Source organism: Ammospiza nelsoni, chromosome 1 (assembly GCF_027579445.1).
Source record: "Ammospiza nelsoni isolate bAmmNel1 chromosome 1, bAmmNel1.pri, whole genome shotgun sequence".
In the NCBI taxonomy this organism is placed as follows: Eukaryota; Metazoa; Chordata; class Aves; order Passeriformes; family Passerellidae; genus Ammospiza; species Ammospiza nelsoni.
The window spans coordinates 155182647-155208591 of record NC_080633.1 but is presented as its reverse complement, the minus strand read 5'-3'; the positions used below and the strand labels follow the sequence as shown (position 1 = coordinate 155208591).

The window sequence follows — 25945 nt, the reverse complement described above, 5'->3', positions numbered from 1 at the left end:
TGACCAGTGCAAAGAGAGCAACAAACTCATTGCAAGAGGACAGAAGTCCTCACTGCTGGCACCAGTACAACAGCAGCTCATCACTCACAGCCCCAGGCCCCGAGGATGGAGCTCACTCAGCTCCTCCAGCACCAAGCGTTCCAGTGCCAGGAGAGTGCCAGGAACACTTCCAGTGCCAGGAGAGCAGACACTGCAGCTTTGGAAGAGGCAGGGCAACCCCAGCCTTGGCTTCACAAGGACAAAATTATAAAATGAAGATCAGAGAAAGCCAGGCACAATGTGCAATCCCAGTTCTCCCTCTCAGCTGGACTAATGGGCTGCATGTGCCTTCCTACCTGGAGAGAGGATTCCCACTGAAGTCTGCGATTTCCAGGGATTTGCAGAACTTGATGCTCTCAGGAATTTCTGGAATGTCTGGAAAAAAACAGGTGAAAGAACAAAAGAGGCATGAGAAAATGGGACAGCAGTTAGTGGTGGCAGCCTGAGACACAGCAGCACAAGCCCAGTCAGAGCTGAGGAGCGCTGAGGGCGAGGAGGGCACAGCTTCCCCCCAGCATGAGGGCACGGTGGGGTTCGGGCACCGCTGCTGCCCAGCTCTGGGCTCACCGTTGCGGGAGATGTCCAGCTCCACCAGCTGCATGAAGTTGGCCACCTCGGGGGGCAGCCTCTGGATCTCATTGTCGCTCAGGCCCAGCTTGCGCAGGTTCAGGAGCCTGAAGAAAGGCTGGGACAAAGGGACACAACGGGGTCAGCAGCAGCAACTCTGGGGTCAACACCACATCCTCATCTCAGGGGAAGCCTGAGCATCCCCCCTGAGAGCCTGCCTGCTCCCACCACCCCATCCCACCAGGGGCAGCCACTGCATGGATCAGAACCCCCATGAAGGGATTCTTGTATTTGTGGGGTGCCCCAACAAAGGTGAGGAATGATGAATCTGACTCCGTGTTCTTAGAGGGCTAATTTATTATTTTACGATCTATATTATATTAAAGAATACTATAGTAAAGAATACAGAAAGGATACAGACAGAAGGCTAAAAGATAATAACAAAAAACTCATGACTCTCCAGAGCCTCACACAACTTGGCCGTAATTGGCCAATAGTAAACACAATTCACATGAAACCAATTAAACCTGTTGTTAAACAATGTCCAAACACATTCCAAAGCAGCAAAACACAGGAAAAGCAAATCAGATAATTATGGTTTTCATTTTTCTCTGAGGCTTCCCAGGAGAAGAATCCTGGGCAAGGGGATTTTTCAGAAAATATGATGGTGACAAGGGATGGGGGTACAAGAAAAAAGGCATGAATGAGTTCAGGTTGATCATTCGTTTAGCATCTGGGACCCCACTGCTCTCCTCCCTCCTGCACAGGACACAGACCAGACATTCCCCGTTTCCTACAATAACAGCTCCCCTCAGGCTCTGAAGCCCAGCACCACAGGGAGGTCACCTAGAGCAGCTTGCAGCAGTCACCTGAGTTTGTGGGGCAGGTTCAGAGGACCAACAAAGGAGAAACACAGGAGAGCAGTAGCCCAGAGAGCTGTCCCTGCTGCTGCACAGCATGTTTGGTGAGGACATCAGGAGCAGGTGCCAGGTGGAAAAGGCACAGGTGAGCTGTTAGCACGGCCCCAGGTAACACTGAACTAAACAAGGCATAAAAACTCCTTTCTAGAAACACCACAGCCATGGGAATGGTGGCTGGAAGGGCCCTCACAACATCTGACTTTTTCACACATCCCTCGGGGCTCCCAGAAGTCCATCAGCTGCAAATGGGAAATTCCAGGATCCACCAATCACTCCTTCAAGTCACCACAGCCCCAGCGAGCTCAGTAAACACAATGGACTGTAATTATCAACTGACCACATACTGCAGCTGATCCTAACCACTGCCAGAGGTCAGCTCCTGGACAGGATGGGAACCAGGGCTGGGGTGTTCGCTGCATTTCCTGGAGTGTTTCTGAGCGCTGGGAACAACAAACAACAACGTGGGGCCACTGCAGAAACCGCTCACAAGTGACCGAGGACAAACTCAGGTCTGGGCAGGGACAGGCACAGGCCATGTCTAAATTACATCACCCCGTGTTTGTCCCCAGCAGAGGCAGGGAGGGGCCACAGCAGCACAGGAGAGGCAACCCTGGGGTCATCCTGAGGTCCCAAAGCACGGCCAGGGTCAGGGCTCCTCCTGCAGCCCACACTGACAGGGACCAGACCAGAGCAGGCTCTGAGCCCCCCTCCTCAGGTGCCTTTCCAGGAGCACAGGAGCTGCTGGGCAGGGCTCCCCAGGAACTCCTGGAGCCTTTCCAGGTGCCCACCTGCACAGGAGCTGCTGGGCAGAGCTCCCCAGGAACTCCTGGTGCCTTTCCAGGTGCCTTTCCAGGTAGCCACCTGCACAGGAGCTGCTGGGCAGAGCTCCCCAGGAACTCCTGGTGCCTTTCCAGGTGCCTTTCCAGGTAGCCACCTGCACAGGAGCTGCTGGGCAGGGCTCCCCAGGAACTCCTGGAGCCTTTCCAGGTGCCCACCTGCACAGGAGCTGCTGGGCAGGGCTTAACAGGAACTCCTGGTGCCTTTCCAGGTACCTTTCCGGGTGCCCACCTGCACAGGAGCTGCTGGGCAGAGCTCAACAGGAACTCCTGGTGCCTTTCCAGGTGTCCACCTGCATAGGAGCTGTTGGGCACAGCTCCCCAGGAACTCCTGCAGGTACCTCCAGGTGTGGAGCACCCCCAACACTGCAGAAAACGAGCACAGAGCAGAGCAAAGGAGGAGCAAACAGAACCCTGAGAAGATGCACAGGGCACAAGGGAGCTGCTCCCCCTCCTGCAGTGACCACCACAAGCTCTGCAGGTGTACCTGGAGCAGTTTCTGCATACACCCAAGGCTCTGCAGCTCCAATCCCACAGGACACACTGCTGGGCTCAGGTGTGTGTCTGATGGGCACAAACCCCAGCTGCTCTCCTGCTCCCACTCTGCACAGGGGTGTGATCAGGGATGGACAGCACTGACGGGAAATTCACACCTCTGATGTCCTAAAGGACCATAATAACTGTGCAATGAGTAAATAAATTTAAAGATAACCCCTCTCACCAGCTCATCAGTGGCCCTGTTTAGCTCAGTTTATCTCATGCAGACCAGCTCAGTGAAAAGGAAGTGGGTGAAAGTCTCAATGACAACAAAGATCCAGAGGAGCAGGAGTTTACAGACTTGATTTGCTATTGTTTCCTAGAGCCTTCTCCTAATTTTAGAATGCAAGGAAATTCCAGACAAGACATGGTGCTGGCCTGCCAGAGTCTGCACACTGGAAAACAACCACAGGGGCTGAGCACTGCTGCCCAGGGCACAGGGGGCCTCAGAACACATCTCCACACTTTTAAAGGACAATTTAGGTGTATTAAATGAATAAACCCAGGCTGCGTGTGGTGCAGCAGCTCCCAGCTCCTTTCTTTTTCTTAGAAAAAAGGTTTCTGAACCCCCTGGCACTGCCAGAGCTGGGCACAGCCCACGTGCAGAACTGCAGGAGCTGTGTCCCCCTTGGCAGAATCACTTACACTGGACCTGAATAAAACATGTAGATGTGACAACAAGTAAAACCAGCCAACAGTGGTAGCCAGAAAAACAAATGTGAGAATTGCAGTGTTTTCATGCCTGAATGCAGGTTTTATGTTTGCCAAAGAGAGATGGCAAGAGGATGTGACCAAGAGCTGCAAACGCTGCCTCTGGCATGAATTTCCATGTCATTTCCAGCTCAGTGTTCTGGGAGCTGAAGCCTTCAGCTCAGCCAACAACTCAAAGCAAAGGCTGCACAGGAGATTCACTTGTGACACTTGAAAGTGAGAACAAAATGATTTTTAAATTCTTACTAGAACTAAGAGTGAAATCTTGATTACACGTCTCTGCAGACTGGCAATTATCCCTTTTGCTAATCAAAGCTTATCCCAATTCCCAGAGCTGACAAAGCAAACCCCTGGATTTGGCACCACATTTAAAGAGAAACTCCCCCCAAACTTCAATGTTTGCTGATCTATAAAATAAAATAACACCAAATCTGCCCAACCCAGATCCCTCAGTGTCCAAACTGGACTCAGAGTAGATTAAAAACAGAAGTTTGAAAAAAAGGTAAGCCCAATCTCTCCCTGTTTCCTGGCAGCCCAAAGCCCACAAGGACCAGCACAGAAAAATTCCAGCACACAGGAATCCAGAATCAGCACAGGAATATTCCAGCATCTCAGAGTGCGATGGAAGTTATCACTAACAAAAAAACCCTAAAAACATAAGAGCAGCTGGGTGTCACTGGGGGAAAAAGCCTTTGCCAAGCAGGGTGCACTACAAAGATATTCTCTGTTGAAGCATGGGAGTATTCACAGGGTAGATAAGGCAGAAAACAGCTACAAAACTGTCCTGCAATGCAAATTCAGGGACATAAGCTCTTAAAATGCCCACAGCAGACACAGTGCAGCCAACTGGAAATACATTAAATAGTCATTAATTAGGGACAGGTATAAAGAGTTTGTGAAGAACCATATGCCAAAAGGTAAGAAATGCTCCACAAAATGACAACACTGCAAAAAAAGGCAGAAAACTGTGAAATTCAGGTTCCTCAGCAGGTTTTCAGATGTAACATCCTCCCTCAGCAGCCCCTTGAGAGCCAAATGTATGCAAACACATTCAAGTGTTTCGCTAAGTTCTGAAACTAAATTAACTTTAAGAAAGACAAAAGGGGGCAACCTAGACCCATGGCTTTTTCAGTCAAAAGGGACTGAGCTATGACCAGATATAATATCCTTCCAATCCTTTGTGTATCACAGACCTCCATCACAGAGCCATGCAATAATTCATGGTGGAAGGTACCTGGGAGATCTCCAGTGCAGCTCCTGCTCAGGACAGGATGAGGATGAGGCCAGGGCAGGCTGCTCAAACCATAGGGGATGGCCCAAAACGCCTCGGGGCCCTGGCTCCACCACATGCCCTCCTCCCAGGGCAGCCTCTTGGCCCCAGTGAAACCAATAAAACCCCTCAAACACCCCTCACTGCTGCCGCCAGTCACACACTGAGTGTGGTCAGCATCACCCATGGGATGGAACCAGCAGAATTTGGCCAAACCCCGCCCAGTGACACCCCACAATCCCTCCACATCCACAAGTCCCACAGCTCCTCTCTACAGACCTGCCTCTTGCTTTCTGCATCCTGTCCTTGGCACAGGGTGGGTTTTTTTTCCCCCCTAAACTGGAGATTGGAGACACCTGGTACTGGGATTTCAGTGCTGAACTCTGTTTTGACTGGAAGGTATGTGATGGCAGCTTTGGGGTGCCAAACCATAGAAAGGTTTGGGTAGAAAGGGACCTTCAAGATCACCCAATCCCACTTGCTGCTATGGGCAGGGACACCTTTCACTGTCCCAGACTGCTCCAAACCCTACCCAGCCTGGCCTTGGACATTTCCAGGGATGGGGCAGCCACAGTGTCTCTGGGCACCCTGTGCCAGGGCCTCCCCACCCTGCCAGGGAACAATTCCTGCCCAATATCCCATTCATCCCTGCCCTCTGGCAGTGGGAAGCCATTCCCCTGGTGCTGTCCCTCCAAGCCCTTGTGCAAAGTCCCTCTCCAGCTTTCCTGCAGCCCCTGCAGGTACTGAAAGCCTGCACTAAGGTCTCCTAGAGCTCTCTCTTCTCCCAGCTGAACAATCCCAAGTGTCTCAGCCTTTCATCACTGGAGAGGTGCTCCAGCCCTCTAATCATCCCTGTGGCCTGCTCTGGGCCAGTTCCAACTGGCTGATTTATGCAGGAGTGACAAAGGATGAAACTCCACACAATTATTAGCGAGCCGTCTGATCCAGAGCACTGCATTTGACATCAGTTCATGGAAGAGGAAACCCCAGTGCTGACAGCAGGATCACACAGTGACAGCCAAAGCTGTGCCCAAAATGAGCCCGTCCAGGTCAGCCCCTGCAGCAGCCAAGCACCGTGTCCAGTTCTCGGCCCTCAGTTTGGGGGAGGATGGTGAGATGCTTGAGCACATCCAGAGGAGGCAACGAGGCTGGAGAGGGGCTGGGAACACAAACCCTGTGAGGAACGTTTGAAGGAGCTGGGGGTGCTCAGCCTGGAGAAGAGGAGGCTTAGAGGTGACCTTATTGCTCTCTACACCTTCCTGAGGGGAGGCTGCAGACAGGCGGGGTCAGTCTCTCCCACTGGGCAGCACTGACAGAACCAGAGGACACAGTCTCAAGCTACATCAGGAAAGGTACAGGTTGGGTATTAGGAATAAATTTTTCACTGAAAGAACAATAAAGCCCTGGAATGCTCTTCCCAGGGAGGTGGCAGAATCACCATCTCTGGATGTGTTTAAAAAAAGCCTGGACATGGCACTTGGTGCTATAGTCAAGGTGTTAGGGCATGGGCAGAGGTCTCTTGCAAGCTCATTATTCTGTGGTTCTGTGAAGCAGAGCCAGCCCAGCCATGCTCACCCTCATGGGGAGGCCAGTCCTGCCCCAGGAACACTCCCACACCCCACTCTGGGCTGGCCTGGTGTTACCCACAGGAACAGGAGCAGGCTCAGCCGGTTTGGGAACCAGACACGCTGGGAGCAGCACACACAGCCTGCCCTGCCACACTCACCTTTGGCTCCTGCCGAGCAGGGGAACACCTGGGCAGCCCCACGCACCCACGGCTGACCCTGCACATGATCCTCCAGCATGGCCAACGCCCACTGGCACAGCCGGCCAGCCAGCAAGGGGCACCAAAGTCCCTGGGGAACCGCGAGGTGTGCCTGTACCTCAGGCAGGGCACAGCTCCAGGCCCACAGGGAAGCAGAGTGCTCCTGGGAGGAAGGAGATGCCCATCTGAGCCAGGAACAACCCAAGGTGTGCCTGCACCTCAGGCAGGGCAGGGCACAGCTCCAGGTCCACAGCAGAGTGCTCCCAGGAGGAAGGAAATGCCCACCTGAGCCAGGAACAACCCTCTGCCCTCATAACCCAGCGTGGCACAATGGGCCAGCACCAGCAGCATGGATGGGTGACACTGGAGGAGGCACTGGCCAAGCTCAGGATGAGATGAGCCACTCCTGAGCAGGGACAACAGGACCCCTGTGTTGTCATTATGTATCAAGAGTTCTATTGTCATTACATTGCAAATGTTCCATATTGCTAGTTTCATACCTCCTTGATGTTTCTTGTAGGCATCTCCTCTAGCACTGACTCCTCCTTGTCCTTGCAGCAGCCAACTGACTCTAGATCCCACCAATCCACTCTTTTATAACACTGTTCTTATTGGCTACAGGTGTGGCCTGTTAACATCAGGCCTGCTCCTAATCTTTAGTAACTGGTTCAGCTGCAACTCTTTAGGGGATAAGATTAGATTCTGTACCACCTTCATTTACCCATACTGTATCCCCTTATACCCCTTCCTCACCCCCTGCATGGGGAAACAACTGTCCTGCTCCAAACCTGCCCCAGAGACTGAACCTGTCCTCAGCCTGGAGCAGCACCAGGGAGGCATCCCAGGCCCTGCAGGCTCCAGAACGGAGCTGCCAGGCATGTCCAGACAGCAGGGGATGTTCTGGAGAACCAACAGCCCCAGAAATGCACAGGGGCAGGTGGAGGAGGGCCAGGCTGTCAGGGACAGCAGCTCGCTCCACAAGGCAACCTGCAGCACAGAGATCCATGCAGAGCCACGCAGGGGGTGAGCCTGGAAGGGACCTGCTGTCCCAGGTGGTCCAAGCTCTGCTCAGAGAGAGGTCAGCTACAGCCCCTGGGGCAGGATGTGCACACACAGCAATGCCTTGTGACATGCACACACATCAGAGTCACATGTGACATGTATTCACACAGCAGTCACATGTGACACGCACACACAGCAGTCAGACACATGCACACACACATCACACATGACATGCATGCACAGCAGTCACACACATGTACACACACCGCAGAGTCACATGTGACATGCATACACACAGCAGTCACACACATACCAGAGTCACATGTGACATGCATACACACACAGCATAGTCACAAGTGACATGTACACACACAGCAGAATCTCAAAGGGCCCTCTAAGCCCATTCTCTGTCCTTAAGGAACCATCTGCAGCAGGTTCCATCCCCTCCCTGCCGTGACCAAGCCTCCAAGTTGTGTCTGTCCAGCTGATGTGATGTGTCTGTGAAGCTCCCAGCAAGAGTGCTGAGGCTGCAGCAGAGCCCCAGGACATGAACAAAGGGCTGCTGGGGCTGTGAGGTGACCTAAGAGAAGCACAGTGTCCAGTGATGCCAGGAATTCAGACACCACCCCCACATCTCCCTCCTGCTGCAGCTGATGCTTGGCAGAGCCTTGGTCCGCCCCCCACTCACTCATTCAGCCAGACCAAGAGGTGGAAAATGAAAAAGGGAGAAAGGACAATGGATAAAAGGCTCAGGACAAACCCTCTGAGCCACCACTCAGCTATGCCATTTCCCAGAAAGAGTAAAGTCCCAAGGGCAGGCCTGGAAAGCCAACCATGAGGATTGGGGACAGAGAGGCAGACTGGCTGTGGGGTGACAGTGCTGGGCCACCACAGCCACCCCCACGCTGGCCCAGGGGGCTGCTGCAGCTGCTCTGGCAAGGGGGAACGGGCTGCAGGCCTGGAACCCCCTGATGGAGCATGGCAGGGTCAGGGACAGAGCCACCGAGCTCCCTGGCAGCCCGCTGGTGTCTGCAGCAAGCTCCGAGCCCTGTGCCCATCCCTGTGCCCACAAGGGCAACACCAGCCTGGGTGCTCCTGCACACCTGCAGGAGATTCACCTGCACTGCCAGGGAAACACAGAAAGTGTCTGGCTGCTGAGCCTGGCTCCTGGAAAACATCAAATGTGACTGCAAGCAGGCTGATCCCCCCTCCCAGGCCAGCACCACCACTCTTTCCCAAACCTTTGTTTTCCTGAGGCTACAAAAAAAGGGTTTCTGGCCTAAGCAGGGCTAAGCTCCAGCTCTCCCTTCACCTGGTGTCTAATCTCATAATGTCATGGGAAGGGAGCCAGGATATAGGGGAGTCTTTGTTCCCCAGCATCACCTCGTGCTCCCCGTGTTCTCACCTGTACCTGTGAAAAGAGGTACAGACAGAGAGGAGGACAGACAGACAGACAGACAGCTGGGCTCCTCCATGGAGAAGGAGCCATGCTGTGCTCAGCACAGCTTGTGGAGCTGCCTTGGCCCCAGGACCCTCCTGCTAAGAGCAGACACAAAGGGGGGACTGCCCAGTGTCCTCACAGGCTCTGGGGACATCCTTCCCCCAGCCCAGCAGCTTTAGGCAGGTTCCAGTGCAGAACCTCTGCAGGTACCAAACAGCAGCACTTCTGGAGCAGAGCAGGACACGTGCCAGGGGAAAAGGAGGCAAGCACCAGCCTAACCACAGAGCTACAACAATGCCACACTCATGCCAAGGGCTCTGGAAGCAGGTGGTGACAATTTGCACAGCTGGAATCAGGAACAGGCTCTACACCACAAGCACACAATCTTGGCTCTGGAATGGGACAGAGACTCTGCTCCTGCAGCCAAACCACCATGGTGCTCCCAGCTCTGCTGCCCGAACAGCAAGGCTCAGACACCTCCCTTGTAGGTGTTCTCTCCTCACACAGGGCACCATTTACCAGTGCTGGTGCTTGGCACCAATTAACAGCAGACTCAAACTGACTGGCACCATCAGTTTGTTATCCTACAGTGAAAAAAACTCTCATACCTTCTCTGTAAACTTCCAGGGCAGCTCCACACAACATCGCCTCCTGCTCTTCTTCCTTTTTCCTTCTGCAGGACCAGCCAACTCCTTCCTGCCCCTTGCACAGCCACCTGAGTCTGTCTGTCCCTCACAGCACATCCTGACCCTTCCTGCTCACAGCACAGCCAGCAAACTCTGACTCTGAAGGACTCTCACCCAGCTAACCCCCTCTTTTCTAACACCCATCCTTATTGGACACACCTGGGACTATTAAGGATAAGGCTGTCCCCACTCTTCGGTAATTAGTACAGCTGCAATTCATCAGGGGTGAGATTGCCTTCAGCACCATCTCTACTCTTTTACAACCTGTTCTCCCACACTCCTCTTCCTCAAAAACAACCTGTGACAAGCCAGGCTGCCCCAGGCAGCAGCCCTGGGCCAGCAGTGCTGGTAACAGGTGATTTTCTCCAGGGACCAAGCACCCCAGCCGTGCCTGTTGTGTGGCCACTCCTCCAACAGGAGCCAAGGGCTCCAAGGCAGAGGTTCTGCCAACCCTTCAGCCCTGGAAGTGCCCATGCTAAGGTGCTCCTCAGTCTCCTCACCCCTCATTTCTCCTCAGAGAATTTCAAGCCCACCAGTCCAGCCATGCTAGAGCAGTCCCTGCCTCCAGCAGGACAGCACACATTTAATTAAAGGCAGCATCATACTGTGCAGCAGCAAAATAATTACAATGCTCCTTGTGATTCACGAGCAGGAGGGCCTGCTTCCCATGCCACCATGGGCTGGGCTCCCAGATGAGCTCTGAGTTTGTCTCTAGGCTGGATGAATGCATGGGACCCTGCACTGCAGGCAGGAGGTGTCTGTCCATCCATCTGTCAGAGTGCAACACAGCAGCTCCTCTAATGCTGGCAGCAAAACCAGCTCATGCATCTGAGCCTTGTGTTTCCTTCCCATTTTCCTGGTTAAACAAGGGCTTGGCATGTTCCTCCTGCTCCTGGAGGAAGCAGAGCTGCTGCATGCTCCACAGCTGGGCACTGGGACACTCAGCCTGCCTCAGACACCCACAGGTGAAGTGTGAAGAGACCTGGGGCCCTCCTTCCACAGGTATGCTGAGAGATCTCACAGCTGTGCCTTGTCCCTGGGGGAATCCAGCCTGGGACAGAGGCAGGAGGAGCTGGGAGCAGCGACTGCAAAGCAAAACAGGCAGAAGCTGATCAGCTCTAGGGTTAAACCCAGCACTTCACAGTGCTCAAAGGCAGCATGGCACAGGTGAGGCCACAGAACCTGCCTCACCTGTGTGCCATGGCTGGGCAGCCCAGGCCCAGCTCCAGAGGCTGCTCAGCTCCCTCAGCAGAGCAGGACTCACCTCCAGCACAGCCCAGTGCCTCCAGGTGACAGTGAGCAACCCCAAGAGACACCTCTCCCTACAGACAGAAACCAGGAAGGAAATGGTTCTTCCCAGAATAGCTCAATTCAAGAAGAATCACTGAAATCTGATGAGGATAACTGAGTTAACCCGAGCTAAGGTCAAACAAGCTATCACACTGCTGAGAGGTGGGAACATCAGCAGTGGAGCTCCAGCAGAGCAGCCGCAGGGGCACCACAGCCACCATGCAGGTGTCCTTTACCTGGGGACTTGGTCTGAGCCACCTCAGGCAGGGGACACAGACCAGCTGCCCCTTAACATCACCATCTTCCCAGCTGTTACCACCCCATCAGTGCTTCCTTCTCCTCTCCTCACAGCATTTACAGCCACATCCTGAACCACCTCCAGGCCAGTGAACTGACTGCAGGCACAGGGTCACCAACACCTGAAGGGTGGCAATTCACCAATTCACCACCAGTGCTTCCTTCTGCCCTCCTCACAGCATTTACAGCCACATCCTGAACTAGTTCCAGGCTAGTGAATTGTGGCCTGGAAACAAAAAGATCCTCGAAACAGGATCTTATGAAACAGAAAAGAAAGACTCTGGAAAGGAGATACGATAGAATGAAATGCAATTGAAAAAAAATCCAAAAAAACCACAGAAAATCCAGAGATTCAGTGACTACAAGAAAGTGGTCTGGGAGGAGATCAGGTGCAGTGCAAAGGACCAAAAGGGGCCAAAACTAACTTCACAGATGTTGCAAAAGCAGGGGAAAAAATCAAGGAGGAAGACACAGCTTGGAGGGGAAAATATGAGGGACATGGCTAGTGAACTGTGGCTGCAGGCACACGGTCACCAACACCTGAAAGGTGGCAATTCAGGCAGTTCAGTCCCAAAGAGACACTGCTGGCATGCCAGCCATGCGCAGCTCTGCAGCCAGAGCCATGGCAGAGGGCATGGAGAAGAGGGCAGAGAGGACACTCCTTGTGTGTCCGCAGCAGGAGAGGCACAGAGGTGTTGGTGAGGCAGGGCAGGGGTACTGGGGGCACCCACAGGAGTGGGCCCACATGCTCCTGCCCACACTGGAGGGGCACTAGGGGCACCCACAGGAGTGGGCCCACATGCTCCTGCCCACACTGGAGGCAGCAGAGGAACAGAGGGAGCTCCCGCCCACACTGGAGGCAGCAGGAGGAGCAGGGGGAGCTCCTGCCCACGCTGGAGGCAGCAGGAGGAGCAGGGGGAGCTCCTGCCCACGCTGGAGGCAGCAGGAGAAGCAGGGGGAGCTCCTGCCCACGCTGGAGGCAGCAGGAGAAGCAGGGGGAGCTCCTGCCCACGCTGGAGGCAGCAGGAGGAGCAGAGCAGCCCCGGCAGGCTGCTCCCTGCCAGCTCCACACGGCCCCCCCCTGCAGCCCGGCGGATTTCCGACTATTTAACCCCGAATCGGGCCTTGAGGAATGCACGGCCAATATCTAAAAGCACTCAAGGGCTGGGAATGCATTCCAGCAAAGACAAAGCGGCTGTCTGGGAGCCAAGGCTCGGCAGCTGCTGCTGCAGCAGGGCTGAGGAATGCTGTCCCCTTCAGAAGGGCCGCGGCAGCAGCTGCTGGGCACACAGCACACGGCCAGCAGCAGGGAGCAGCCCCTGCTCCAGGTGAAACAACAAACCAACCCCAGAAGGGCAGTCCTGAGCCAGGATTGAGCCCAGACACCACAACCGGCATCCCACTGCTGCCGAGGCTGGGAAGTGATCGATGCTGATCTTCCACACGAGGCAGCAGCAGCAGCAAACTCTGGCTGTGTGAAGAGGGGCCCTGAGCACAACCCCAACACCCACAGCCTCCACCTTGCTCTGTGAATGAATATATTTAATACAACCCCACACAACCCCAGCACTCACAGCCCCCACCTTGGTGTGTGAATGAATATATTTAATACAACCTCATACAACTCCAGCACTCACAGCCTCCACCTTGCTCCGTGCAGTGGGATGGGACAAGAAAGAAAGGACCAGAACTGCCTGTGGCAGGCACAGGGCACTTTCCATTGAAATATGTGGAATAATATGCTGTAAATATATGAATAATATACCGTAAATATATGAATATATTTCGTATATAAATATACTGGAATATATGAAATATATTCATATATATATATATACACCATAAAAAAAAATATACACACAGTATATGTATACAGTGTGTATATACATATATATGAATATATTTTGTATATTCCAGTATATACATATACTGGAAACTACAAAATACATTCATATATTTACATTATATTATTCATATATATATAAAGTATATTATTCCATATATTTCAATGGAATATGTGCAGGCCATATCCCACACAACCCCAGCACTCACAGCCTCCACCTTGGTCTGTGCAGTGGGATGGGACAAGAAAGGAAGGACCAGAACTGCCTGTGGCAGGCCCAGGGCATTCAGGGGCATTTTCCATTGAAATATATGGAATAATATACTGCAGATACATTAATAATATACCGTAAATATATGACTATATTTACAGTATATATATTTATTTATTTATGATATGTATATATAGAAAAGGTGAGCATATATATATATATATATGAATATATTTCATATATTCCAGTATATAAATATACTGGAATATTCAAAATATATTCATATATTTACATTATATTATTCATATATATACAGTATATTATTCTATATATTTCAATGGAATATGTGCAGGCCATATTCCATACAACCCCAGCACTCACAGCCTCCATCTTGCTCTGTGAATGAATATATTTCATATATTCCAGCATATAAACATAAATATAAACATAAATATACTGGAATATACAAAATAATCACAGCACTGAGAGCTGTGGTTTAGTTGACAAAACGATGTTCAGTCAAAGGTAGGACTCGATCTTGAAGGTCTTTTCCAGCCTCAATGCTTCTGTGACTAATTTTTTTCCATAACAGAACCACTACACATTGTGCCTACTTTAAAGACCTCAGTCACTTAAAAAAATTTCTCTTGCTTTTGAAAAAAAAAAATAAATCCAAATCACATTTTAATCTGGTGGTATTCCTGTATCAAGCATTAAAATAATGTAGCCTTAAGTACCTTCTGTCAGAGTAGTAGGCCAATCTCCTATAATTCTCCTACAGAATTATAAAAAAGTATTTCTATATGTTCAGTGATGTTCTATGCAGTGCTGTCTCTTCCAGCTGCTGCAGAGCAGGTGCCTCCTGCCTGGTTAAATTAGATATATGGTAGAAATTCTTACCTGTGCATGTAGTGAAGCACTGGAGCAAAATCATTATTCTGGAGAGAGCTGTGGGGATCATTTCAGGGAGAGCATCCTGGGTGTGGGTGAAGCAGCCAAACCCAGCACACCCTAGGTTCTACCCAAGCACATCTGCTCCTTTTTGATTTCAACATTTAGGTTTTCCCAGCCAGGCCCCTCCCTGGCACACCTGCACCTCAGGAATCACCTCCTCCTTGGTTTTTCATTCAGGATGTGATGTTTCTAAAATTTTGATGAATACCTCTGATCACCAAGCTGTTGAGTCAGTGAGATATGTGGTACTTTCTGGCAATTTTTTTCATGGTAAATGACAGTAGGTATTAGTTTTGTTTCTCATTGAAAAGCAGCATAATTCAGTCTTAATTTTTCATGAAACAGATGCCTTGTCCCCACTGAGTCCTGGTGTTAAGGAGGAATGCTTCTTTCATGAGCTCCATTATCATCCAAATGCCTCTTTTTGGGTCTCACTAATTTCTGATATACCCTAATGGTTTCATGTTTTGAAGAACTCCAGTGGATATGCACAAAAATAATAAACTTCCTTCGTGTTACCGAAATTCGTATGATTTTGACATGTTCTAGAAGCTGTTGGGGTATTTCCTTTGTAATCCACTTCAATGTACAGACACTTTCACAGGAAGCACTGCACTGTAAGGGATGCCCATTGTCTTCAGCTTTAGCTAGAGAGCTGAGAACACATAGGAAGAACCACAAGCTGGTATTTTGCATTCCAATTTCTCCATCTCCATTGATAAAAAACTTATTATCTATATCTATAAACCATATTTCACAGTCCCTCTAGTTCCTGATATAACACTGGGAACCAGCCCCACAATTCAGCCAAGGGACACCACCCTCTCAGCAAAGAAGGGTCTACTTGCAACTACAAAAAGTAATTGACTGATCTGTAATACCACAGCTATTAGCAGAGGGAAAAATGCCAAAATTGTATTATACAATAACCTGTTGCAATAGTTTCCAATCAGATTGTGCTTTCCAGAGGCAGAAATCATAAATGGGTTCATCCAACAGATACATTTCCAGCACAGTGAGGCACCTTAAAACCACCAAAAAACCCAACAAACCAGGTCTAACCCTGAAACTAGGAATCCAAGAGAAGGTAATGAGAGCAAGCCCAGTAACTGGTGCAAAGTGAGGGACTCAAAGGCAGCCTGTACCCTCGGGGTGCAGGAAAGCACATCTGGGGGACTGGAGAAGTCCTGAGGAAGAGTTAAGTGTACCCAAACACCTCCCCTGAGCAGGAAGAGGACAAGGAAGCAGGTGCTGGAGCAGCTCCTGGGGAACAGCTCAGACATACACAGTAAATGCCCTGAACCAGGAATGGAACAGGGAGCCAGAGCCCACAGAGGTGCTGTGATGCCACATCCCCCCTGCCCAGCACACAGCTGAGCATCCATCCTTCCATCCACCACGCTCCCACCTCTGCCTCAGCTAAGCTCCTCCAGGGAGATGCCAAAACAGGGCTCCAAACTGCAGGAAACACACAGAACAGGTCAGAGGAGAGCTGAAGGGGTTAACCCAGCCCTACCCCTACCTGCAGCCATCAATGAACTCATTCTCCCTGGCACATCCTCAGCAGCACCAAAGGGAACCTGAGACTGAGGGAGGAGCAGGCAGGGCCTCTGCAATGCCACATCCAGGGACAGCCCTTTGAGCAGCAGCTGGGGCTGGGGACCTGACACAGCCAAACACCTCCAGAGGGGCACAGCAAACCCAGCTGGCAGCAGCACACACCGGGCAGGTGTTAAACCACCCAGCAGACACCTACAGAGAGCTTTGTAACAACCCAGGAAAGACTGAGCGGGTGCTTCCACCTCTGCCCTCCCAGCAGGTACCAAACCAGTGCCAAGCAAGGGCTGGTGAGAGGCAGAGCCATTCCAACCATGGCCACCTGAATTTTCATCATTTTTTACTCCCCTAAACCTCTCTACTGCCTCTGCACCTCCTATTTCACACACGTGAACCCCCTCCAAGGGGGGAGACAGTCTGGCAGAACACCCACACCTGTCCCCCAGAGCTGAACACACCTCAGAGAACTGAAAGTTAACAGTCACTTCCCTTTCACAGCCCTCAAGCATAAAATCCACCTGTGTGCCTCTTTCCTGTTTTCTGTTTGTATATCCAAAAGTTTTATCAGCTCTTTTCTCCATGACTGAGCCTGCGATTGGCGCTGCCACCCCAGCACAGATCCTACACCTCTGCTGTCACCAGAGGAGGGTGCAGGGGAGATGGCCTGCACTTATTCTACTTTCTGGGCAGCAGCAATGCAGAACACATGGTTTTTGGAGAGACAAACACACATCCAGCTGTCCCAGTAAGCCACAGGGCTGCTGAGCTCCTGCAGAGCACCCAGAGCTGTGCTGGCTCCACACACCAGTCTCACAGCCAGCAAGTGAAACCAGTTTCTTGGCTGGTTTTGTTAAGCAAATGCAGCTGCAGCTCTGACACAGCCTGGGATGGAAAGAGGCACATCCAGAGCAAGAGGAGGTGCCCACCCCACATCCAGCCTTGGCAGGCTCCACGGAGCACTCCTGGCTCCTGACTTTCTCAGGGAAGGGCTATTAATACAGAGAGATTAGAGGGAGAAGCTTTACTCTTCCATGGAAGTAAATAAACCCCAAGATCCTCCTCACAGCCTTCACATGCCAGGAAATTAAAAGCCGCTCTTAATTAGCTTTGCGAGGCCCCTTTTTGCTTTGGGAAAGAGTGGCAGGCATGGCCTTGAGCTTCTCCTGGGTGCAGTGGGATCCTGGCTGCTGGTGGAATCCTGGCTCCCAATGGGATCCTGGCTGCTGAGTGCAGTGGGATCCCAGCTCCCTGTAAGATCCTGGCTCTGGACACGGCATGGGGAGGCTCTCACCCCAGGCCACAGCAGCCAAACAGGAGGAGCTGAAAAAACCTGGCTGGTTTCAAAGGGCCTTGCCATGATGGAGGAACTGCAGAAACCTGTCTGGTTTTACAGGGCCTTGCCATGATGGAGGAGCTGCAGAAACCTGGCTGGTTTCAAAGGGCCTTGCCATGATGGAGGAGCTGCAGAAACCTGTCTGATTTTACAGGGCCTTGCCATGATGGAGGAGCTGCAGAAACCTGGCTGGTTTCTAAGGGGTGGCCATGATGAGGAGCTGCAGAAACCTGGCTGGTTTTACAGGGCCTTGCCATGATGGAGGAGCTGCAGAAACCTGGCTGGTTTCACAGGGCCTTGCCATGATGCAAACAGCAACAAGCCCAAACAGGGCAGGACCTGCTCTGGACAGAAATGGGCTCCTCTCCCCAGTGTCTCACAGTTTCCAGTGCAAGTGGGTATCAGCCCACTGGCAGTGAGAAGAGTGTTTACTGCACTGGGCTCAGTTCAGCACGGGAGCTGCTGTGAGGAACTGCAGCCCCTACATGAGAAGTGCCTGGGGCTTCCCTCCTCAGCACCAGCACCACTAAAGCCCTGGGACCACAGCCAGCCCTGGGTTCCCCCTCTGCACAGCCACAGCCTCAGACCCTTCCAGCCAGCACTGCCACAGGAGGTGTCCAGCAGCCTGACCCTGGGCACGCTCATGCTGACACACCAGAGCTCTGAGGTCTCCTCCCTCTGCTCAGACTTGCTCAGGATCTCAGTTCCTACTCAGCTCCACCCTCTTGTCCTCCTACACCAGGTCCAACCAGCTCTGCTCCACCCAGCCTCCCTCCCCACACTCCAAACTGGAGCACTCCTCCAAAAGCACTCCGAGAGTCTCTGGATCCTTCTGGGCTGTGACCGGCTCTGTTTGCCACCTCCGAATGCTCCAAATTCCATGGAATGTGCTCATTCCTTCCTGCTGAGTGAGACCTGTGCTTCTCAAGTGCTCAGGAGTGGCCTGGATGACTGAGGTGTTGTTATGCAGCTCCAACACAGTGATTTAACCCTTTGTACCACCAAAACTGCTCTGCACCCTGTCCTGCAGAGATCCTGCAGCCCCACTCTCTGCAAGATGGGCACAGCAGAAGTCAGTCTTTTCCACCTCTAGAATTCAGACACTTTTGTGGAAAGCACAGGAAACTTATCAAGGGGAATTTATCATTTTCCATTAAATTGTGTGGTATCGCCCTGGCAGCAAATCCCTGCAATGGGGCAGCAGATGCTCCCACACAGATTTAATCCATCCCTCCAAACTGCCCAAGCACAGCCACCCTGAGGGGAAATTTAGGCTCAAAACAGGCAAAATTTCCACAAGGGACAGGTGACAAAGAAGCAAGAGCAGCCAGAAGAGGACCTGGCACTGCAGGATGGAGAGGAACAGAGGCTGAGTCCTGCAGCTGGGAAGGGAGAGGTGAGGAAGGCACAGCAGTGCTGCTCAGAAATCCCAGGAGATGGGCAGAGCATCCATCCCATGGGATTGGAGCACAGCAGCAGCACAAAGGGCACTGGAAATGCTGCAGAGGAAAACTGCCACAGAAAGAGCAGGAGATGCCATGTTTCTGAAAGAGGTGAAATAAGGACACAGAAAAGCCTGTCTGAAACACCCAGCTGGTGCTGGCTAAGAAACCCTCAGAAGAGGAACCATATAAACTCATATAAACTCAGGGATTATCAAGAGAGCTGACTGACCTTCCCAAAAGCTACCCCTCCAATCCTTTCACCTCAAAAATCACCTCCCCAGGGAATTCTTTCCCTAAAAGCCCTGCCTGAGCCCCTCAAACACAGCCTTGCTGCCCAGGGCTGTGCCTGCTCTCTCATTCCCACTTTTCTGACAGATCTTCCCATCCCTGTGTCCTTCAGACCCTCTCCCAGGGAATGGGCACGTGCAGCCCCTCCTGTGAAACAAGCACACAAATTCTCCACCTCATGACAAGCACAAACCCTCCTCCTCCCAGGGTCTCCTTCCCAAAAAAAGCCTTGTTTCATGAAGGCTCCTCACCTGGAAATCATCCCCCTGCCCCAGCCAAAGGGCTTTCCCACCACCATCCTGCAGAGCCAGCGTGTGCCTAAACCCAGAGCTCCCTTCTTCCCTCCTCCTGGTGAAAAGGCAGTTTATTTTCAATTTTCATCACTGTATTCACCTCATACCACACAGATTCCTGCCCATGCCTTAGGTGTGCATCCCTACCAAAAGGAACATCCTCAAAAAATGCCCTTCTTGTGCAGTGACTTTGTGCCTGGGACCAAAGGCACCTTGGCACAGCCCAGGGAACCTTCAGGACACACACTGGGTCACACCTCAGGTGGGTCAAACCTGCTTCCTTGTTCCTGCACATCTCCTCTTCCTCCTTCTCCTCCTCACGTGCCTCTGGAGCAGCCATGGCACAGCCACAGGGAACCTGGAGGGGCTGGGGAGGGACAGAGGGGACTCTGCTCTTCCTGCCCAGCGTGTCCCCATCCTCTGGTGTGCCCAAACTCCCTGGCTGCTCTCAGAAGCAGCAGCATTTGGGGCTGCTCTCCCTTCAGGGGCACCTGATGCTCACCTGTGAGGGCACTGAGCTCTGCCTGGGGAAGGGAGCACACCCAGCATGGCCACAGACAGCCCTGGGCAGCTCCAGACAGGGGCTGGGAAGGAAGAGTGTGAGTGCAGCAAGGCCAAACTCCCTCCAGGCCTCTCCCAGGAGGGAGTGCAAACACTCAGTGGTGTCTCTGCAGACCCTCAAGTTTTGGTTGTTTTCTCCTTCCTGCACTGCTCCAGCTCTCTCCTGAGCTCATGTTAACCCACAGCACTGTTAAGCCATGTTCTGCAGCTCAGTTAAACTACATTTTGCATGAAGAATGATGTCATTAGCTCTGAACTGAGCCCTCTTTGGTTGCACTCAGTGCTCTCCTGCAAGCAGCAGCAGTGGCTCCCTGTCCCCTCCTCTGGGCCATCACTCACCCTCCAGGCCCCTGCCATGGTTTGGGGAATGGCTCCACCTTTCACCACCTGTCCCAGACAGATGCAGACACCCTGACAGCCTTCACCTCCCTTGTGCAAAGCTATTGTGCACTGGGTTTGGCCACAGCCCTTGCTGCTCCCCATCCTCTGTCCCTCTCCTGAGACCAGGGGACCAGCATCTCACTGCTCTGTTCCATTTGTTCCTCTGGTAATTCCTTGCAGGAGGCTCCAGAAGGGGAACTGACAGCCCAGAGAGGAGCCTGTGAGCCCAGCACAACGCAGAGAGTAGCCCAGGACATGGAGCCTGTGAGCCCAGGACAGGCCATGGAAGCAGCTCTGATGCTCCAGGATGAGCAGATGCCACAGCTCTGTGGCACAGAAGCTCTTTGGGTGGCTCAGGAGGGCACACGGCACCTGCCATGACAGGCAGGATTGCACCCACACAGGCTGAGCCACTATAAAATCTGCATTTACAATCCCAAAGATGCAGTTCCAAGCTCACAAACCCCAGTCTGCCCCAGTTCCAGGGTCCAGTGCAGCACGAGGCAGCTCAGCAGGGCACACAGAGCTGGTGGCACAGGGCCCAGCAGGCTCTGCTCCGTGGGTGTGTCACAACCTCCTCCTCTGCAGACACACTGACAGCCATGCCCAGCCCAGCCTGCCCACAACACACACATTTTCCAGCAGCCTGGGAAACCTCCCTGCCTAAAGTACAGCAAGATGCTGAGCTACCTGAGAGAAGGGCTCAGAGGCTCTCACAGGTGTCTGCACACCTGAACAGCCTCACATTGAAATCCACTGGTGTCTCCACACCTGAACAGCTTGACACTGAATGGTGTCCCCACACCTGAACAGCCTCACATTGAAATCCCCTGGTGTCTCCACACCTGAACAGCTTGACACTGAATGGTGTCCCCACACCTGAACAGCCCCACATTGAAATCCACTGGTGTCTGCACACCTGAACAGCCCCACATTGAAATCCACTGGTGTCTGCACACCTGAACAGCCTCACACTGAAATCCACTGGTGTCTGCACACCTGAACAGCCTCACACTGAAATCCACTGGTGTCTGCACACCTGAACAGCCTCACACTGAAATCCACTGGTGTCTGCACACCTGAACAGCCTCACACTGAAATCCACTGGTGTCTGCACACCTGAACAGCCTCACACTGAAATCCACTGGTGTCTGCACACCTGAACAGCCTCACATTGAGTCCCACAGGCAACCCAGCTCACCAGGAAGAGACGAGCAGGAAAGACAAACAGAACCCAAAAACACCAGAGCAGTAAGTGCTGCCTCCACACAAGAGAGCCTGCTCAGGTGTGGATGTTTGTGTGTTTTACCAAAACTGAACCAAACCACACTGGCCTGAATCAAAACTGAGTTTCTGCTTTGTAAGGGTTTATTTTACCTATATTTGATGGCAAAATCCATAACATGTCAGTATTCAACAAAAACATTGAAACCTAATGACCCACTTCTCAATTTTTAAATAAATACACAACTGAGTCAGCATTCCCTGAAGAGCATCTCTCCAAACACAGGGCAGTCACACACCTTCTCTCTCTAGCACAGGTAGAACCTCAATAACTTTTAAAAACCACAGTTTCCAAAGGGGATACTCAATAAAGCTTCCTCTGGAGTATCCCTCAGCCCAGTCACTGTCTCCAGGCCTTTTCCTTCCCCAGAGGCAGGCTCAGATTCCCACCTGCAGAATGGGAACACCACGGCTGGGTTCCTGCTGGATGGTGCTCCAGGACCAGCCACGAGAGCTGCCCTGCCCCAGCGCCCTGCCCTGCTACAGCAAACCCTGGGGAGGCAGGACATGCTGGCCCAAGCTGGCAGCAGGGCAGATCTCCATTCTGTGCCCTGCAGGGATCAGGGAGACACGGAGCAGCTTATCCTGGTGCTCCTGTGGGCAGAGCTCTGTGCTGGACAGAGCAGAAGCTGCAAGTGCAGGCTGCAGCCCCACATCACGGAATGGATTGGGATGGAGGGGATCTTACAGAGCACCCAGTTCCACTCCCCTTCCATGGAGGAAGTGCATATGGACAGGTGCTCCTGGCCATGGCAGTGCCACCTCCCATTGTCCCAGGCCACTCCCAGCCCTGTCCAACCTGGCCTTGGGCACTGCCAGGGGTCCAGGGGCAGCCACAGCTGCTCTGGGCACCTGTGCCAGGGCCTCACACCCTTCAGAAAATAACCTTTTCCCAATAACGCCTTTAACCTTGCCCTCTGTCAGTGGGAAGCCATTCCCCCTTGTCCCAGGTGCCCCTCCATCTCTCCTGGAGCCCCTTTGGGCACTGCAAGGGGCTCTGAGCTCTCCCAAGTGCTTCTCTTTTTGAGGCCAAACACCCCCAGCCTGTCTGCATGGCAGAGACGCTGCAGCATCATAGTTATGATCATAACTACAAAGCAGTTCTATCACTTTCCATTAACCTACCTGACGCTTTTTCAGCTTACTGCCTAGACCAGAGTTTTTTAATTCATGCTGTGCTTGGCTTGGCAGCAGCTGTGACTGTCACAGGGCTGATGACCTGGGTAAACGATTTCCCGGGAGAGCAGGGGACCCCTTTATCCCAATGACCCAGGTACAGAAGCTCCCAGGTGGGCAGGGGACCCCTTTATCCCTGTGACCCGGGTACAGGATCTCCTGGGACAGGCAGGGGACCCCTTTATCCCTGTGAACCGGGTACAGGATCTCCCGGGACAGGCAGGATACCCCTTTATCCCTGTGACCCGGGTATAGGATCTCCTGGGACAGGCAGGATACCCCTTTATCCCTGTGACCCGTGTACATGATCTCCCGGGACAGGCAGGATACCCCTTTATCCCGCCGGGCGGCAGCCGCTGCGCCGCTCCCAGCCGAGGGGCTCCTCCCCGGCCCAGGGTGGCCGCACGGAGCCCCGGGCGCCCCGAAGCGCTCGGTGCCGGCCGCGGAGCTCGGGGAAGGCCCGGCTGGGCTCACACGGGCTCAGCCGGGCCCAGCGGGCGGCGCAGGCTGGGGCAGCGCTCGGAGCGGCGGGGCCGGAGCGGCGGGGCTCACCTTGGGCAGCTCCCGGAGCTGGTTGGCGTCCAGCAGCAGCTCCTCCAGCGAGCGGCTGTAGCGGTAGATCTCCTCGGGCACGGCCTGCAGCGAGCAGTGCCGCCGGTCAAGCGCCTCCACGTGCCGGTTGCAGCGCCAGAGCGGCGGCATGCAGCGCAGCATCGCGCCGGGCCGCGCCGCCACAGCACGGGCCGGGCCGGCCGGGAGCGCCCGGGCCGCGCCGCCGCCACGGGAGCACGGGCCGGGCCTGCGGCAGCGCCCGGATGTGCGGGGGCCGCGCCGGGCCGGGCTGCTCCCGCTGCGGCTGCGGCAGCGCCCCCGCCCCGCTCCGCTCGGCTCCGCTCCGCCGCCCCGGCCTGCCGCCGCTCCCGGCCGCTCCCGGGCCGCGCCGCCCTCCGTCCGTCCGCGGGTGCGCCTGGGAAACGGAGTCCGGGAAACGGGAAATGGAGTCTGGGAAACGGAGTCTGGGAAACCGGAAATGGAGCCCTGGGGAAGGGAATGCTGGGAAATGGAGTCCGGGAAACGGGAAATTGAGGGCTGGAGAAGGGAATGCTGGGAAATAGAGTACTGGGAAACGGGAAATGGAGATCTGCGAAAGGGAATGCTGGGAAATGGAGTCCGGGCAACGGGAAATGGAGCCCTGGGGAAGAGAATGCTGGGAAATGTAGTCCGGGAAACCGGAAATTGAGTGCTGGGAAAGGGAATGCTGGGAAATGGAGTCCAGAGAAATGGGAAATGGAGTCGTGGGAAATAGGAAAGTGAGTCCTGAGAAACGGAGCCCTGGGAAATGGAATCCTGGGAAACGTAGTCCCGGGAAACGGGAAACAGAGTCCTGGGAAACGGAGTCGGCTCCGCCCCGCGGCACCGGCGGCGCTGGTGCTGGGAGGGACCCCGCTCTGGGCGCACCGGCTCTGGCTGTGAAAAATGCGTATTTTATGATTGGCTTTTGGCATATATTCAAATGGATATTATATGTGTTGTGTTAGAAAGCTCTGCCGTGTTAATTTTCTTAAGTAGTGTGTTAAATATAGTTCTAGAGTTATAACATAATGTTAAAATAGAAACTATGCTGTATAAGTTACTTTTTTTAAAAGAAAGGACTGTCACTGAGCAGCCACAAGACGCCTAAATCTTTCAGAGCAAAAGAATTTATTGCTCCTTTATCAGAAGAAACTAACTTCTTCCCGCCTCGCTCAGCCCTGAAGAGCCGTCAGGATTCAGAGGAGGAAGCTGATGCTGCCCAGACAGAATCCTGTGTTCGAATGGAATTTATGCATCATGGATGAGGTGTATGAATATGCAACAGGCTGTTGCTTTTAAGGGTTAATCCTCTGTTAACGTGGGTCCTTTTTCAGGCTTATTTTGCCCAGAAAGAGGTACCTGGACTGTCTGTAACTCTTTGTTTCTATTGTCTCATATTGTCCTAATCCAAATTGTCCAAATTATTATTACTCTAATTATATTGCTATTTTTATAACCATTTTATTACGCCTATACTTTTAACATTTTAAAAACAAGTGGCTGTTGTTTTTCACAGAGGAGGAGGCTGTGAGGAAGAGGAAGGAGCCCTGGCACACCCGGGCAGGTGAGGAGGAAACCAGTGCCCCTTTCCCCCTCTGTCCTGCTGCATCTCCCAGACCTCACAGTGGAACCTGTTTGGGTGGGATCCCCCTCCTTCCCTCCCCTGTGACCTCAGCTCATCTCCATGGACACAGCTCAAACACAACGAGCCAGCCAAGAGCCGTGGGACCCGGGAAAACCTGGCTGCAGGGAAGGTCAGTGCCCTAAAATACCACATTTTATATCCCATTTTCCTCCTTTTCCCACGGGGACAGGGGAATTCTCTGACCCTCACACATCCTCTGCACCAAACCGCTGGAATCCCCCAAATCCCTGCACCCTGGGCTGGGATTTTACTGGATTCATTCTGGTTTTCACCCATCTTCTGGAATTTTGCTTTTTTGTTTCCTTAAGAATTTACATGGGTTGCATTAGGAAATGAGAATTTGTAATTACAAATATTCACTGAAACCATCAGACTTGTCAGCCTCCAGCTGTAAATCCTGAAAATTCCAGCATTCTACACTGGAATAAATAGTTCAGGAATTCAGCCAATCCTGAAATTAATGCTTAAAAAGTGTTTAAAAAACCTGAATCTCATTAAATTAATGCTGACAAATACTTTTTTAAAAGAGAATCTCCTGAAATTGGGATGTGGTTTTGGACAGGAGATACTGGTTTGGGATGCAGCTGCCTCTTCAAACAGCGGAATCAGTGAGGAAGGAATGGGGCAGAATTGCACTTTTCCTCCAAACTGCAGGAATATCCCAACACTACAAGGCAAAAAAAGAGAAATCTTTAAAAAAGTGCATTTTTGTTTCTCTCCTGAGGCAAATCAGGATGGGAAATGCATATCTAGGAATGGCAACAAACAGTTTTGGGTCAAACATTTGAGCTGGTGGAGGAACCTGTTGGGAATTCAGGGGCAGGACTGGGGCAAAAACTCTGAGGTGGTGGTTTTTTTCCTTCTGTTTCAGTTTTTCGCTGTTTGATAAAATATGGCATCCAAAACAAAGAAGACCAAGGATGAAGAGCCACCCCAGGAAAGCAGCGACACGGAGGACCCCATCCAGGAGAGGAAGCTGTACCTGCAGGGGGAATGTAGGATCATCTCACAACACCTGGACACCTACATGGCACGGGCGG

General features: G+C 52.6%; 1 protein-coding gene across 2 annotated transcripts in view; it reads right to left on the bottom strand.

The window, feature by feature from the left end:
- Positions 1 to 23401, bottom strand: part of SCRIB (scribble planar cell polarity protein) — a 127819-nt gene extending 104418 nt beyond the window's left edge. For both annotated transcript variants that reach the window (XM_059468822.1, XM_059468814.1), the window contains exons 1-3: positions 23240 to 23401; positions 607 to 724; positions 336 to 414 (exon numbers count right to left, since the gene is read on the bottom strand). In XM_059468822.1, the coding sequence (XP_059324805.1) occupies positions 336 to 414; positions 607 to 724; positions 23240 to 23401 (359 nt within the window). The remainder of the gene's footprint in view (positions 1 to 335; positions 415 to 606; positions 725 to 23239) is intronic.
- Positions 23402 to 25945: the final 2544 nt, after the last annotated feature.